The 17,897-nt window shown below is 45.4% G+C and overlaps 1 protein-coding gene across 2 annotated transcripts in view; it reads left to right on the forward strand.

The window, feature by feature from the left end:
- The window catches only part of CAMK1D (calcium/calmodulin dependent protein kinase ID), a 277,010-nt gene that overhangs the window by 200,254 nt on the left and 58,859 nt on the right, over positions 1-17,897 (forward strand). For both annotated transcript variants that reach the window (XM_063134288.1, XM_063134289.1), the window contains exon 4: positions 15,503-15,641. In XM_063134288.1, the coding sequence (XP_062990358.1) occupies positions 15,503-15,641 (139 nt within the window). The remainder of the gene's footprint in view (positions 1-15,502; positions 15,642-17,897) is intronic.

Below are 17,897 nucleotides of genomic sequence, written 5' to 3' on the forward strand. Positions count from 1 at the left end.
CCGTCTATGCCCATCCTCTGGCTTTGTGCCGGAGGCATGTCGCCAGCCCCCGGCGAACCCTGATTGGTCACCAGCAGCTGCAACGGGTTGAGCGAACTGCTTTATGGCAGGCCGGGTACCTTCTCCAATAGTGGATTTAGTTGTGAGGCAGTAGCCTGGATGCCTTCCCTACAAGATGAGGGGAGCAGAGATTAAATAAAATGTGTGGTCCAGGATGAGTCTAAAAGGCTGGTGCACACTGCTAAAATCCTCTATGTTATTGTATACAAGGATGCACAACTCTACAGAGAAAGTTTAGTGTGTCACAATATAAATGCAATGAACAGGCAGCCATTTTTGTGACTGCTGGGGAACATAGGTAGCTGCCTAATACTGAGTCAGACCATTTAGTCTATCTAGCCCAATATTGTTGACACTGACTGGCAGCAGCGGCTCTCCAGGTTTTCAGGCAGGAGTTTTTCCAGTCCTATCTGGAGATGCCAGGAATTGAACCTGGGACCTTCTGCACACAAAGCATATGCTCTACCACTGAACTATGGCCATAGCTAGACCTAAAGTTTATCCCAGGATCATCCCGGGTTCGTCCCTGCCTGAGCGCTGGATGCCCTGTGTGGCACTTAGATGAACAGGTTTGACCCCAGGATAATCCTGGGATAAACCCTAGGTCTAGCTACGGCCTATGGCTCATTTTGGAGGGGGAAAATGCACCTGGATTCAGGCAATTATCTGTCTATTTATAAAAAGCGTTGAATATTTCACCATGTGGTCATGTTCGTTCCCATGTCGAACCTATTGAAGAGGAATGGACCATACTGGGACAGATAAAAAGCACATTTACTTTTGTTTAATAGACGAGCTATCAAGCAAAAAGGCCTGTCCTTTTATTACAAAGGAATGTATGTGATGCAGCTTATTTTGGAAACCTTCTAATAACCCATGCTCACTTTTCTGCAAGGGAATCTGTCGCATAGCCCAAGGGCTCTGCATATTATAATTCTTGTTGCTCCTGGGCACCAGACTATTCTCGCATATCACAGAGGCGGCTTTAGAAATGCTTTGAAACTTGAGGTAAAAGGCTTTTGCATTGGCAGAATACAGAAACAGCTTTTCTGGTCTTCTTCTTTTTTAAAGGAAGCAAATATGTACTGGAGGGTTTTCCATTACATTACCACCGAAAAGGATCATTTGTCTCATAATATTTTAGGGACATAAACGGATTCTGCCAAATTGCCATATCAACGGGGAGAAATGTGCATGGTATTTGTGTGTTTTTTACAATGTATTTCAAAGGAAGAATAATGACAGATTTGCTTTTAAAGCAAGCACAAATATTTATATTCTGAAACTGAATGCAGAAAAAAAAATGACAGTCCGATCCAACAGCACAACTAATTAAAAAGTACTGCAAGAGCTGGAGTTTAAAGTAACCAGCATTTCATAGAAGAAATTGCAGGCTGCTGGGCCCTAAATTCCCCAGGAAGGGCCTCTTCTAGGTACAATCCACCCATTGAGCCAGGTAATGTGATAGTAGGAGGGGTGGTCCCTGCCATCCTTAAAGAGGCAGTAGTGCGACCGCTCTGGACCCAGTGGTATTAGACAACTATTGCCCAGTTGCAAATACCCCTTTCTTAGGAAAGGTATTGGAGAGGGTCGTGGTGGAATTCTTGGAAGATATTGAATATCTAGACCCATTTCAATCTGGGTTTTGACCTGGTTACGGAACTGAATCAGCCTTGGTCGCCCTGATAGATGACCTTTATCTATCTATTTATTTATTTTATTTATTTATTACATTTCTATACCGCCCAATAGCCGGAGCGCTCTGGGTGGTTCACAAAAATTAAAAACATTCAAAGTATAAAACAACAGTATTAAACCATAATATAAAATACAATATAAAAGCTCAACCAGATAAAAACAGCAGCAATGCAAAATTACAAATTTAAAACACCAAGTTAAAATTTATTTATAGACTGTTAAAATGCTGGGAGAATTACAAGGTCTTCACCTGGTGTCTAAAAGCATATAATGTAGGTGCCAAGCGAACCTCCTTAGGGAGCTCATTCCACAGCCGGGTGCCACAGCAGAGAAGGCCCTCCTCCTGGTAGCCACCTGCCTCACTTCCTTTGGCAGGGGCTCGCGGAAAAAGACCCCTGAGGATGACCTTAGGGTCTGGGCAGGTACATATGGGAGGAGGCGTTCCTTCAGATAACCTGGCCCCAAGCCGTTTAGGGCTTTAAATGTCTAGAGAGGGACAGGGGGAGTGCAACCCTGTTAGTTCTGCTCGATGTCTCATCAACCATGGTGTATCCTCCTTGATCGACTCTGTGGGATGGGCGTTGGAGGCACTGTGTTAGGAAAGGTTCCTGTTCTAACTGCTGGGTCGATTTCAGGGAATAACATTGGGTGATCATTCCTCGGACCCTTGGCAGTTGAGCTGTGGGGAACCACAGGGCATCATCTTGTCCCCAATGTTGTTTAACATCTATATGAAGCCACTGGGAGAGGTCATTAGGGGATTTGGAGCCAAATGGCATTACTACGATGTTGACACGCAGCCCTGTGACATCTGAATCAGGAGAAGCTGTGCAAGTCCTAGATCAGTGCCTAAACTCAGTAATGGGCTGGATGAGGGCCAATAAATTGAAGATGAATTCTGACAAGATGGAAGCCCTGTGGGTGAGTGGTTCCTGACCTCCTTCTGAAAGGTGAGGTTTGTACTCCTAGATCCATCATTGCCGCTGGAGGCCCAAGTGGCCGCCATGGCTCTGAGTGCCTTTTACCAGCTTTGGCTGGCTCACCAGCTGCAGCATCTTCTGGATAGGGATAGCTTAGCCACAGTGGTACAGGCATTAGTAACCTCAAGACTGGATTACTGCAATTAGGCTGCTCTAGAAGCTGGAGCCTAGTACAGAATGCTGTTGTCAGGAGCAGCCTCTTTTCAGCATATACTCCTTTGCTGAGGGGATTGCACTGCCTGCTTAATGGCTACTGGGCCAGGTTTAAGGTTTTGGTAGTAGTGTACAAAGCCCTAAACAACTTGGGACCAGGATATCTGACCTGCCCGGTCATTGAAGTCATTGGAGAGCATGCTTCTGGTGGTTCCACCTGGACCTTTGGCCCGATAGGAGTGCGCCAGGAGAAGAGCCTTTAGTGTGGTGGCCCCTTCTCTTTGGAACTCCCTGCCACTGGGAGTCAGGCAGGTGCCAATGCTAGGCTGCTTCCAGTGCCTCCTGAAAACAACTCTATTCCAAGAAGCCCTCTTCAACTGACAGCCACTGTTTTTATTGGTCCTTTGTTCTAAATTGAACAATTTAAATTTGCTTTTTTTAAATCTTCTTTCCTTTTACTGTTTTATTCCTATGCACACCACTCCAGAATGTATTTTAGATATGAAGCAGTATATAAATATTGTAAATAAATAAATAAATAAATAAATAAATGGCTGTTAAACATGGAGTAGATGCTGAACCACAAGGCCAAGTGAACTGTGTCTCATGCAGTGCCCAAAGCCAGACCTGGCTAGGACAGGAGAAACCAACGAGCTGCCTCAGGGATGGGATCATCCTAGGCGTTGCAAGAGCTGCTTTGTCTCCTCCTCCTCCTCCTCCTCCTCCTCCTCCTCCTCCTCCTCCTCCTCCTCCTCCTTCTTCTTCTTCCATGGTGTGCTGTCAAGTTAATGGCTCACTGCTGGGGGCACCCATAGTATCCCAGTTTGAACCTTGACAGAAGTGGAAAGAGTAACAGGGGTTTTGTTTTCTTTTTAAAGGGCAGTTCCCTTGCCTGAGGGGTTAACAATCTGAAGGAGAGACGGCACCACATAGTTGCTCGGGAAAGGAGAGGTCGCACCACATAGGTGTTCTGGAAGGTGATGATTATAAATGATTGAGGCCTTTGCTAGACCTACCTAAAAGTCTGGTCGGGAGAAGGGGCGAGCCCGCGGTACAAGTAGCACAGGCTGTCACCCCAGTCTATACGTCAGATGCGACGGGCTAAAGGAAAGCCCTGTCGCGTCTGCCATTTTTTTATTTTTAAAGGTCCAGGAGCGTAGGAGCGCCAAAGGTAAGTTGTTGTTTTTTAAAAAAATGTTTCCCCGCTTCCCCCTGCCCCCAATCTCCCCCCCCCCAGCCGCGATCTCTTCCCCTGCCCCGTGCACGGCTTCTCCCAGCTACGCGCGAGTAAGCCACGTAGCTGGGAAAAGCCGCGGAATGGGCTAGACCTTCCGCGGTCCCGGGCTCAGCCCATGACTGCAGAAATACCGGGCTACAGGTGGAGCCCATTACCCCGGGGCAAGGCAGGGTTGACCCTTGCCTAAACTCGGGATCCCCTATGCGTCATCTGGAGCCCAAAGCCCTAAGACAACATGATGCTGACTCATGCAACATGGCATATAAGTTATCTGGGGCCAGATCTACACCATGCAGGATATAACAGTTTGAAAACTGTATATGCAGTGTGTCCTGGACCCCAACAATTGTCACTACTGTTATAAACCACTACTGTTATATACTGTTATTATACTGGTATATAAATATTCTAAATAAAATAAATAAAGTAAATAAATAAACAAACCATTTTAAAGCAGTAGTGTAGATCCTGCCTGGGTATCAGTCTGTAGCTGCACTCTCAAGGTTGTTACTCAGGGTGGGAATGCTTTGGAGCTCATAATGGAGGGAAACCCTAGTCAAAACAACAATGATTGGAGGCTTCCCCAAGAACTCTCTGAATGTCATAGGGTCAGTTTGGATATTCCAGCCACGAGGAAGAGTTCACACCTGTCAAACTGAATAACAGCAGATGCAGAACACACACAGATCTCCCTTCCCTCCCTCTCCCTGCCTGCCTGCATTGTTCTGGGTGGATATTCTGTTACCATTTGCAGGGACAAATGGGAAACTGGAAAAACTTGTACATAGGAGCCCTCAGAGGTCTTACAAGCTGAAAGTGTATTTTTGACTAAGATTGTTCCCACATTTTTCTCTCCTGGCCTGAGAGAATATATGTTCATGCAGTAGGTACCAATGTAGATTTTTATTTCAAGCTGCAATAGCCAAGCTCCATTGCCTCATTTGCTGATGATGTACAGCAAATGCAGCACAGGATCTGGAATGAATTCATTTAGGCCCATCACCCAAAGGTGTCGTAGGCCATGGCTAGACCAGGCCTATATCCCGGGATTGTCCAAATGACACACAGGGGATCCCGGGAGCAGGCAGGGTCGACCCCTCCATTTACCTGGGATAATCCTAAAGCCCCAGTATAGCCCTCAATCCATGAAGCCATCTGGGTAACCAGACTCTATTATTAGCCCACTTTTCTGTTTAAACAAAGTCAATTATAACTGATTCCAGTAGAACTGATCCCAGGAGACTAAGTAAGCTGGATGGGCCCATGAGCCAGAAGTTTTCCATCCCTGCTATAAACCAATGTTTGAGAAGATCCCACCTTTTGGAGGCGATAGGGGACACAAATATGACGGAATTGGGGTGCTTAGTTTTAAAGAAGAACATGGATATATTGGGCAGAACAGAAATTGATTGAGTGGGAAGAAACAATGGAAACAAAGCCCTATGAGGAGCGACTGAAAGAACTGGACATGTTTAGCCTTGAGAAGGGAAGGCTGAGGGGAGACATGAAAGTACTCTTCAAATACTTAAAAGTTTGTCACACAGAGGAGGGCCAGGATCTCTTCTCGATCATCCCAGAGTGCCAGTCACTAAATAATGGGCTTAAGTTACAGGGAGTCAGATTCCAGCTGGTCATCAGAAAAAACTTCCTGACTGTTAGAGCAGTACGATGATGGAACCAATTGCCTAGGGAGGTTGTAGGCTCTCCCACATTAGAGGCATTCTAGAGGAAGCTGGACAGCCATCTGTCAGGGATGCTTTAAGGTGGATTCCTGCATTGAGCAGGGGGTTGGACTCGATGGCCTTATAGGCCCCTTCCAACTCTACTATTCTATGATTCTATGATGTCTGGATGCAAACTCTATAGGAAGGACAGGAAAGGACAAACTGGAAGAAGTGTCGCTCTGTACATAAAAAAAAAAGACATAACTAGAGATTTTGAAAGAGGGCAGACTCCTCCTGAGAAACACTGTGGGTAACAACACCAAACAAAATGTAATTTTGTACTGAGGGAAAGCTATCATCCTCCTTACCAAAACGCTCAGGATGGCCTTGAGATGGAGAATGAAATTAGGGAGGTATCCAAATTAGGAAGTGTCGTAGTAATGGGTGATTTCAGTTACCTTCACATTGACTGGAGAAATGCATGTTCTGGTCAAGACAAGGATGTTACATCCCTCAATACCCTAAATGACTGTGCCTTTGAATAATTGATGCACAGTCAGAAGGAGGCAATCTTGGACCTAATCCTAAGTGATGCTGGCCAGGACCTGAGGAGGTTTGTTGAACTGATTGGAAACAGTGAACAGAGTGGGTTGCTGTGAATGAGACAGTGTGCTCAATCACCTCTGTCGCCAGCAGGAGTGACTAAACCACACAGGGAATTATGGCTGGTCTTTTCCCTGACAAATCAGTGTGGTGCCTGAGAATAAGGCTGACCAATACACTAGTTATGACTAGTCGCTCATAGCAATCCAAGGTTTTAAAAAAACTTGGGTTGCAATTGTGTGTCAATCAGGCTGTTGTATACGATAAACCAAAGTTACCTGTTATGTAAACATTACTTTAGGGAGTGACATAGTGCCAGAGTCACTACTAGGTCAAACTTCCTTCAGGTAATCCCTTTTAACTGATAGTTTTACCTCATAAAGGGACCTGCTGAGAATTGGCAAGAAAGAAAAATTCCTATTGTTCCAAGTCTAAGCTGTGCAGATGCTTGGTAAGTGTATGTCCATTCAGATAACAACACCAGCTGGAAGGCAGAGGCCGTAGCTAGACCTACGGTTTATCCCAGGATCATCCCGGGTTTGCCCCTGCCTGAGCGCTGGATGCCCTGTGTGGCACTTAGATGAACAGGTTTGACCCCAGGACAATCCTGGGATAAACCTTAGGTCTAGCTATGGCCAGAGACAGTCTATGGCAAGATGCAGTGAGCGTCACAGTCATGAGGAATGCTTCCTTCCATCTCTATCTGGGCAGGAAACCACATTTCCTGTCTTCATTGAAAGAGCATTGAAGTCCGTTCTGTTCACTTTGGACTCCCTCTGGCGGATCATAATACCACAGTGATGGAGATAATTAATTCTGCCCAAAGCATTTTATCCTACAAACAGCAACCCAAGGCCCATTCAAAACCTATGGCCAATTGTAATGTATTTCTGCATACCCCCCAAGTAGCCTAGCTCTTACCTGCTTTCTGGTGCTGGCCTCTGTTATGGCAACCCTATTGGGAAATGATTTGGCCTTTTTTAAAAACAACAACTCTTTTTTTTAGCAATTTAATTAGATGTTGCTAGATGTTAATTAGATTTTTAAAAAATATCTATTGATGCTCATCCTGAAATGTTGAAGTTTGCAATCAGGGCTTGTGCCAGCGTCCCGTGTGTTCCTGGCATAGTGGTGCCAATGGGCCACCACCACCACCACCACAACAAAAACATGCCACCCGAAAGCCCTCTGCCCCACTGCCAACACCAAAGTCCTTTGTCACCAGCATCAGGGGCACAGATGGGCCCTTCTCAGCTCCTGGGCTGTTGGCAACTGCCCACCCCTAAAGCCGGGCCTGTCTGTAATGGAATAAATGTTTTCCTGTATTTCTTTGATTCTAAGACACACTTTTCCCCCATATAAACATCTCTAAAAATGGGATGTGTCTTAGAATTGCGGGTGCGTTTATTATTTCTTAGAATCAAAGCTTTTTCTCTGTTGGTGGTACTGAAATTAGTGTGCGTCTTACTATCGATGGCATCTTAGAATCGAAGAAATACGGTATATATATTAAAAGAAACATCTGGAACTATTTCCTAGATCTTTGAAGTGGGGTGCAACATAAATACAAGGCATGTAACTGGCCTGGTGCCCACACTGCCATCTTTCTGGTGCCATGCTAAAATTATCCTGTTCTTCCAGGCTTTTAAAAATGTTTCAAAGTCTTTTAAAAAGTTTTAGTGTCTGTGTTTTATTATATTAGTCCATGTAATGTCTTTTTTTATTATCCTAGTCCCTGCAATGTGATAGTGTATTTTATGGGGTGTTGGCACATCTATTAGTTTTATATTGTTAATTTTATTGTGATTTTATTTGTATTTTTTATCACTATTGTAAAATGCCTGGAGAATTTTATTTTATGGAGCATTTATGAGCCAGTGTGGTGTAGCGGCTAAAGTGTTGGCCTGGGAGTCGGGAGATCCGGGTTCTAGTCCCCACTCGGCCATGGAAACCCATTGGGTGACTTTGGGCCAGTCACAGACTGTCAGCCCAACCCACCTCACAGGGTTGTTGTTGTGAGGATAACATGTATAGAAGGAGGATTATGTACGCTACCTTTGGTTCCTTGGAAGAAAAAAGGGTGGGATATAAATGTAATAATAAATAATAAATACATGAAAAAATGATCCCCAAATATGATAACCCAGCAGCATTATTGTGGTTCTGATAATTGCGTCGCTCCAGAGAGTAGCTCCAGAGAGTAAACTTTTATGTTTATTAACCCTATTCAATACTGCAGATTATTTATCCCTCTCCGGTCTTGGTGCTTCAGATAGGTGAATCAAAATCCTGTCCATCTCGTCTCTCATCGCCAAGTTCCACACACGCTTCCACAACACTAGAAAGGCATTTCATTTATGTCTACTGGCTTTCCTGCAGCGAGGCTTAAACATTTTTACATTCACGCTCTGGATGAATGAGAGGAAACGGCCTGGGGAATACCCACTTTGTGCCACAGCTGCATCTGGCATTGTTTATTTCAGCCTGTTCTCAAGAGGGTGAAAATTATATGCAGCGTCTTGAAAGAAAACTGAGACCATTGAACAGATCTCTGGAACAGAAGTCAAGTGAGACATGGCTTTTCATAAAGTGAAAAGGTTTAAGAATTTGGGAATGGAGGTTAAATGGAAGAAAAGAGAGAAACCAAGCACACGTGTGTAATAACACTTGCAAGCCAGGTGTTTACAGGTGTAAGGGCTGAACAGAATTTGTTACAGGTGTATACAGGTATAAAGACTGCACAGAATTTTTACCTCCAGATATTCCCAGTGTGAATATGGATTTCTGAAGGGCACAAAATCCTCTTCCCACTGCTACTGCTGTTTCCTCCTCCTCATTATCATCATCATTAATAATAATAATAATGTAAACCGCCCAGAGAGCTTCAGCTGTGGAGTGGTATATAAATGTAATAAAATAATAAATAAATAAATAAATAAATAAATAAATAAATCATATATTTATTTATTAACTGCCTCTTCGTCTGGATCGAGGCAGGGAACAACACTAAATAAAATATAATAGATAAAATTAGTTAAAAGAGCATATAAAACCAATACAATATTAAAATAACAATCACAACATCTTAAAATTCTTGGGTTTAAAATTCATCTGGGTAGGCCTGCTGCCCCTTTGGCACTTACTGTTCTCCGCAGTGGATCGCAGCCAACTGGAGATTAAATTGTGAACGTGTGACATCACGGCACCACGTAGCAAATCAGGTCTGGCTATGTGGCGATGTCACTGGGGGCCAACAAAGGCCCCTCACGGCCCTCGCCCTGAATGGGAGAGGGAAAGACAAAAAGCAGCTTATTGTTGAGCGCACCAAGCATGGCCGTCCCAGCTTTGCTGCACACACAATGGCTGGATGTTTTCATGCTCTCTCAAGTAGCCCTGAAAAATCTCTAAAAGAGGGGACCTGCTTTGAGAGGAAAACTCAGTCTGCTGCTCTGGCTCAGGTCTAATATTTTCTGGCTTGTTTGGCAGTCAGTTGAATAGTTAGTGAGGATTAGGGAGATTTTATTTGGTTTTGGGTTTTTTCAAAATGGGCCTCTTAGTTTTTACCCAACAGGATCTTAACCTATCTTAGGGCCCTGCACCCATGGACTCTGTGGGAGCCTATGCATATAATGATAATAATGATAATGATAATAATAATAATAATGATAATAATATATTTATTTATTTCTTACCCGCCTCTCCCTTTGGATCGAGGTGGGGAACAACATTAGAACAGGAATCAATACGTCTTAAAAATTCATGATTTTACATTGATCTGGATAGGCCTGCCGGAAAAGGCTAGTTTTTATAGCTGCCTTAAAATCACACAGAGAGTTAATTTTACAAATCTTCTCTGGCAGGCCATTCCACAATCTGGGGGCGACAGAAGAAAAGGTCCTCTGGGAAACCAACGTCAGCCTAGTTTTAGCTGACTGAAGTAAGTTCTTCCCAGAGGACCTGAGTGTGCGGGGCGGACTGTATGGGAGAAGGCGATCCCGCAGGTAACCTGGACCCAAACCATTTAGGGCTTTAAAGGTAATGACCAACACTTTGTACTTTGCCCGGAAACTAATTGGCAGCCAGTGGAGTGATTTTAATGTTGGGGTAATATGCTCACCCCTAGATGTACTGGTGACCAACCTGGCTGCCATATTTTGAACTAGTTGAAGTTTCCGAACTAGGTACAATGGTAGCCCTATGTAGAGCGCATTGCAGTAGTCAAGCCTTGAGGTTACCAGCGCGTGTCTTTAGGTCTTCTGACTCTAAGAAGGGTTGCAGCTGGCGTATCAGCCGAAGCTGATAGTAGGCACTCCTGGCCGTCGCATCTATCTGGGCTGTCATTTGGAGTGACGGATCCAGGAGCACCCCCAAACTGCGAACACAGTCTTTCAGGGGGAGGGTAGCCCCATCCAGAACTGGCTGACACACCTCCAAACTATATATTCAGTAGTTCCTTATAGACGTTTCTTGCATTTTATTTATTTATTACATTTTTATACCGCCCAATAGCCAAAGCTCTCTGGGCAGTTCACAAAAATCAAAACCACGAAAAGCATAATTTTAGGTCTCCATTTGCAGCTACCGCCTTGACCAGGCATTAGGTTTATCTGGACAAGCTGCTTTCCAGTCCCCCTATAGCCCCCACACCTGGTGGGTCCCACTGGTGGGCTGCAGTGACTTCAGCCAGGACTTTACTTCTCTTAGTGCCAGGCTGAGCACTGCTGCCTGGCCTCACCACCTGGATGTTGCTTGCCCCGCGGGTAAAATGAGGAGGCTGTTGAGTGACAGGAGCAGGCAAAGCTCTGCAGCTGAAAAAAGAAGGACCGGACAACACAGTTACAGCAGCTGCCACTGTCTTCTCCCACAAACATCCATTCCCACAAACACACACAAGTATCCATCCTTTCTTCCCTTCATTCAACAATCATTCTGTCTCTGGGCTCATCTACACCAAGCAGGATATTCCACTATGAAAGCGGTATATAAAAGGCAGGAGCCACACTACTGCTTTAGAGTGGTACTGAAGTGCACTGACAACTGTTGGGGCCCATTGACACATCTACACCAAGCAGGAGACAACACTATGAAAGTGGAATGAAAGCAGTATATGGTATGTGTCAATGGGCCCCAACAGTTGTCAGTGCACCTCAATACTGTTATAAAGCAATAGTGCGGCTCCTGCCTCTTACATACTGCTTTCATACCACTTTCATTGTGAAATATCCTGCTTGGTGTAGATGGGCCCTGCCTGCCTGCCTGCCTGCCTGTCTCTCTCTGTCACACACAAGAACTACTTTGGTTGCCCAGCCAGCCAAAGTGGGACCCCCACTTTCAGTCACCCCCATCCAACCTGCCTTCCAGCTTCCAGCCTTCTCTGCTCCAGCCCTTACCTTGTGCCTTCGTCCAATTCTCATCTTTCTCAGCTACGTGTGGAGGCCAAATCACAAAGTTCCAAAGGGCCGCTCTAGGTGCTGCACTCTCTGGTTGGGTTACACATCTGCCCATCTTCCTTTTCCCTGCAGTGAGAGTGTTGAGAGTTCCGGGAGCACCTGGCTCCCTGCAGACTGTTCTCATTTTGCGTTGGTGATGCTTTTCTTTCTCGGTGCTCTTCTTTCTCCGGTTGTGGTTGCAAGCTACAAAGGGCATCAAGGAGAGTAGGGGCTGCATGTAGCCCATGGCCGTAGGTTGCCCATCTGTGATGGGTGAATTGTTGCAGGATCTCTCAGCAGTAGTATTCTAATCTAATCTAAACCAACTCGAAATCAAAAATCTGTTTAAACAGTTGAGATTGACCCATCAAGGAACATAAGGATTTGTAATTTAATGAAGGGGCCGGGGATCTCTGAGACAGAATTCTCAGCACCTTTTCAGCACCCGTCCATCGTGGTTCTCTGGGGGAAGCTATGACATTTAATCCCTAAATTCCACCGGCCACCATGTTGACTTCCATAGGAAATGACCCCTGTCATTACTCAAATGAAAAATTGCTTGGAGTGGCTGTAGTAGAATTTCCTCTTGCCTGTAAAATGAGAAACAGTCAGCCTCTTGGCCTTTAGTGATTTGGGTAGTTTGTTATTTTCTCTTGGTTATTCTTTTTTCTTTTCTTTTTTAAAGCTTCAGTGTGTTATTTTTGTATGCCAAGTGGCAGAACTTGTAGAAGACCTATGAGATTAAATTTGTTTTTTTAATATGCTTTTCCTGTTTGAAATAAGGACATCTTTTATTCAATCCATTGGGGCAATTAATTCCCCCCCCTTACAGTTTTATGGCTTCACAAGGTCAGTAAGGCCTTTCCCTTCCTTTTGTCTTAGGGGCTGCTGCTGCGTTTAAAATGTCCTATTCTTCATTTCAGTTGGGTCTGGAAATCCATAGCATGTTATTTCTAGCAGAACAGAGGAAGGTCATATTGTTAGTTGCATGTTAGGACATACGTTTTATTTACCTCTTTGTGTTCTAGATCCCTCTGCAGCAATCATCCACTTGTGAATAACTGTGCTCACAACTTTGGTCACCTATGTGCTCTGAGAAGGACATTCCACGCCCAAGGGCTTTGCTAAATGGAGGTTTAAGCCCGGGCTGACCCCAGGCTCACCTCTGTGCATCCAGATGATGCACAGGGGATCCTGGGGTCAGCCAGGGCTGAAACCTCCTTCGGCCCGGGCTAACCGGAACCTCTTTTGGCCTGGTATTACCTGCGGCCTCGGGCTGAGCCCAAGACTGCAGGTGTCTAGCTCGTTCCGATGCTTTTCCTGGCTACCGCGCTTACTCATGAGTAGCCAGGACAAGCGGCGGAGCCCGGGGGAGGGGGGAAACGAAGCCGGCAGGAGAGGGGGGAAGTTTGGAGCCCGGGGGAGGTGGGGGGAGATCGGAGCCCGAGGGAGGTGGGGGGGAAATCGGAGGCAAGGGGGGAAGGGGGCTGGTGGGCAGGCGACCGAGCTGGCGGGGATGGGGGGGAAACGAAGCCGGTGGGAGAGGGGGGGGAAGATCGGAGGCAGGGGGAAGGGGGGAAATGAAGCTGGCGGGAGAGGGGGAGACTCATGGCCAGGGGAGGGGAGCGGGGAGAAGGTTTTTTTTTTTAAAGGGCCTTATGAGCGTTCCTGTGTCCGGCCCCATTAAAAAAAAATTGTGGACGCGATGGGGCTTTGCTTTCCCCCGTCGCGTCCACGTCTAGCAAGGCGCGACAGCCCATGCTACTTGTAGCACTGGCTCGCCTCTCCTCCTGCTCGGATTAGGCGGTAGGTCTAGCAAAGCCCCAAATCTAACATAACACTCTTGCACAAATAATGGAGATCGGAAGTGAGATGAAATTAATTTGTTCTTGTTCTTGAAATACTACTGCTGAGAGAGCTCTTGAGATGGCAGTTACCCTAATCCATAATACTGAACAAAAGCAATGCCTTTGTACACATGGTCCCTCCCCACTGTCACTACCCACACACCCCGATACATTGTGGAACACTAATACGAGAAGGTGGCATAAATGGGGGGAGACAGGTTGTACGAATAGGCAAGCATGAACACAGTGACCCGAAGGCAATAACAAAGGGTAGAAGGCTATATTACAGTGACTGGGTTCACACAACATGCTCACCCACCCAATGTGGGCTGTTGTTAAACCGTGAGGTATCATGTTGCCTGAACGCAGCACGTTTTCCACAGGGTTGCTCGTTAACCATGCAGTTGGGCTTGTTAGCGACTTTGAACAACCCAACAAGCCATGGGTCCTCAAGTTCGGAGCCTGGGGGAGGTGGGGGGGGAGATCGAGAAAAATAATCCACACTGCATGGTTAACAAACCACCCTGCAAAACAACAACAACACTGCATTCAGACAACACATTAATCCACCCTGCAGAAAACACACTGTGTTCAGACATGGTGGGTTAGAGTGTTGTTTGAACCCAGCCAGTGTGTTTAAGGCAGATGCTAACCAAGATAAGGTTGCTGATACTGTTGTCAATCGCCAAGTCAAATAAGGTGTCTGATAAATTAGCAAGATGCCAATGAGTAAGGTCTATATCAGGGGTGCACAACCTTCATCCACTGTCACCTGTGGGGGCCAGAGGTAGCACATGTGTGTACACACACACAGGATGGGCTGCTTTGGGGTCACTGGGGATGGGAGAAGGCTAAAGCCTCCCCTTTCCCTCAGAGTCTCTGATTGGGATCGTTGCTTTCCCTCCGCCATTACTGGCAACGAAGCAGCAACAGGAGTCTGTAAGGAAAAATTAGTGGGGGACCGGCAGTCTTGGCAGGCCACACCGAAAGCAGCACAGGTTCACATGGGGCCAGTGGGCAGTGGGTTGTGCACCCTTGTCCTACAGGGACTGTCACGCATAAAACAGGCTTCACACAGCTCCTGGAACCAGGCAGGGACAATATTTGTTGCCTCTGTGCACAATCCTTTCATTTACTTTGGATTTACCAAACTGCACTGACTTTAAGAGGAAATGAGTAACTTCTTTGACTTGCTGAAATGTGTATTTAGATTATTGATACTGTAACCTTCTAAGTACCAGGTGAGCATATACATCATGAAGGGTGTCTGATTGTTATTTTTAAAGAGTAGTATTACTTATGACAAGTTTAAGATGAAACATTTTGTAGAAAACACAATTAATATTTTGTGAATATATGATAGGTCTTATTGTTGCTATCATCTTCTGACCAGCTTTTTAACCAGAAACATCTGCCTTGACATTTCATCCCCATTGTTTTTCCAGCTGTAATGAACAAAAAACAATTATCTATTTCTATGCATGTTCTGTACTTTCTAGGAAATATAGCTGACCTTGAAGTACAACGTATTGTGCACTGGAAAATGCTTTTTTGTATTGGTCGAAAGCTATTTACAAACACCAGAGAATATGGCAAGGTTAATATATGTGGTTAATGACTCTCTAGAAAGTGACTGATTAGAAAAACAGTTGTGGGAAATGTCAAAAGAGATATATTTTTAATTCGCATTTCATAGAATCTTTTCATTAGAAAAAAAATATGTATACTTTTACGTTACTTTAGAACCGCAACACAGGTCTGAAAACTGGAATTTTCAACCGCATCAAGTTTTCCCCATTGACTACAATTATTTTTTCCTTGTTCGTTTTAGAGTGTCTGGAGGTGAGCTGTTTGACCGCATCGTCGAGAAAGGATTTTACACCGAGAAAGATGCAAGCACTCTGATACGGCAGGTCTTAGATGCTGTGTACTATCTCCACAGAATGGGCATCGTTCACAGAGACCTCAAGGTAACATAATTTACTAACACAACTGATATATGTTAGACCAGCCTTCCAAAACCTGGTGCCCTCCAGATGTTTTGGACTACAAATCCCATTCACTATGCTGGCTGAGGATGATTGAACTGGAGTCCCCAAAGTTTGGAAGACAACAGGTTGGGAAAGGCTGCTTGAACCGCTATACCATATTGCCATGACCTACTCCTTAGCAACTGATTTTAGAAGATTAAAGCCAGATCGACACCAAGCAGGATATGATGCTTTGAAAATGGTTTGAAAACTACGTATGGAGCGTGTCCTGGGCCCCAACTGCTGTCACTACTGTTATAAGCCGTTTTAAAGCAGCAGTGTAGATCCCGCCTAAATATTGTGAAAAACATGGGGATTGCCAGCAAAAACAGCCAGCCTGCATTTACTTCTCCCAGTCGCCCCATAATGTCTAGTGAAAGTCATCATATTATGAGATATCATATACTTAGTCCCCCTCTGCTCTGGCCCTCATTATGAGCTGGCAGGAAAATTCATAGGCTTAGATCCAAACTAAGTTAGTTACACTGAATCATGAATTAATTTGCCACATAGATTTCATTGGGACCTAAAGTCCAGCTGTCTGAGGCCATAGCTAGACGAGGGCTTATCCCGGGGATGACGCACAGGGGATCCTGGGGGCAGGGAGGGATGATCCCTCCATTACCATGGAATTTTGCCCTGCCCTTCTAGCCCAGTTTTTCCGTGGTCCTGGGCTGATCCCGAGATCACGGAACGTGTCGCAGGCATCGCGGTTTGTCCCGGCACCTTGTGAGTAACAACAAGGAGCCGGGAACCACGCACGGGGCACAGAACTCCTAAGGAGCTCTGTGCCCGTTGAGGGTGGGGTGCGGGGAATGGGGAATTACTTTTTAAAAAACACTTACATTCTGCGCACGAGCGATCGTGCGCTCCATGTTCTTTAAAAGAAAAAAAATGGCGGCCGCAATGTCGCGTGTAAACCAGGGCGACAATCTCGCGATCATAAAATCGCAAGATCGCCTCCCTCCGACTCCCTCGTCTAGCTGAGGTCTGAGTCTGGATTCATCTTTCTCCAGGTATGCTCCTCTGGGCTTGTCTATACACATGGAAAGCCCTGGGGTGGGTGCGCAGTGGCACTGCGTTGATGTTACGACGCAGCAACCACCTTGCAGCCATCGCAGGGTTTTCCCATGAAGCTTCGAAGAAAAAACGTTGGGGGCTTACTATGGCTTTTTTCTCTAGAGTGAGCCAAGTATGGCGCATTCATCGTCTTATCCTTGCTCCGGAGTTGTGGCGGAAGCATGACTGGGTTGATGGCGACCACTGATTGGTTGCTGTCTGCCCAGGCTGAGGTCAAAGTTTAGGCCTGGCTGCTGGAAACCACACGCTTTTGCTGCTGCATTGGAATTAGCTGCTGCCACCCCACAGCAGCAAAAGTACGTGGTTTTGCTTACTGCAGCTACAACCTGCCACTGTATAGGCAGCGCCATGGTGCCAAGTCTGCTTTCTTTTTGGTGCCAAGTGAAGATGGTCATTTAATTTGCGCAGGTCTTTCAGGGTGTCAGACCTATCAGTCTGTATTTGTTTTACTGCTGGGATTTTATCTGCTGTGCATCACTGTTTGCATGATTTTATTGCATCATTGTGGTTTATATTTTTATGTAAACCACTTTGGGAGCCATGTTGGCTGCAGTGCAGGATAACTGTGCATTGAATGAAAGAATGAATGACTGAACGAATCTTATGGGGATTGAGGTGGATAAATTGACATGGCCCGGTGCCATTTGTGATGTCAAATCCTATCCTGAGAGACAGGTTTTTATGGAAGGTTCTCCCTTCTCTGAACAGGTGGTTTGTATATTAACAACGATATCTCTGTGACTGCAAATGCACACAATTGTAGGAGCCTTACAGTATTTCCATGGAAGTCCTTGGGAGAACATAATTGGCCACCAAACCTTTCCTTCCTCCATCTTGTCCTCCTACAATGATTTACAACTTCAATCATATGTGTCATAAAAGCGCTGCGAAAATCTGGGCCGCTGGTGTGATGGCAGGACTTTTACAAACTCCTTTTCCCGAGGAAAAGTTGAGCCCTTAGTAATTTTACTCGTCCTGTTTATTAGAACGTTAGTTCAGCTCAGCTCAGGAGTTAGTTGCTTAATATGATCTTTTGCTAACCCAGCCTTATCCTGAAATAATGTGATTTGAAGGAAATTGCTTATACACATTATTCCTGACACAGAAGCTTTGAAG

Source organism: Elgaria multicarinata, chromosome 9, assembly GCF_023053635.1.
Source record: "Elgaria multicarinata webbii isolate HBS135686 ecotype San Diego chromosome 9, rElgMul1.1.pri, whole genome shotgun sequence".
NCBI classification, from domain to species: Eukaryota; Metazoa; Chordata; class Lepidosauria; order Squamata; family Anguidae; genus Elgaria; species Elgaria multicarinata.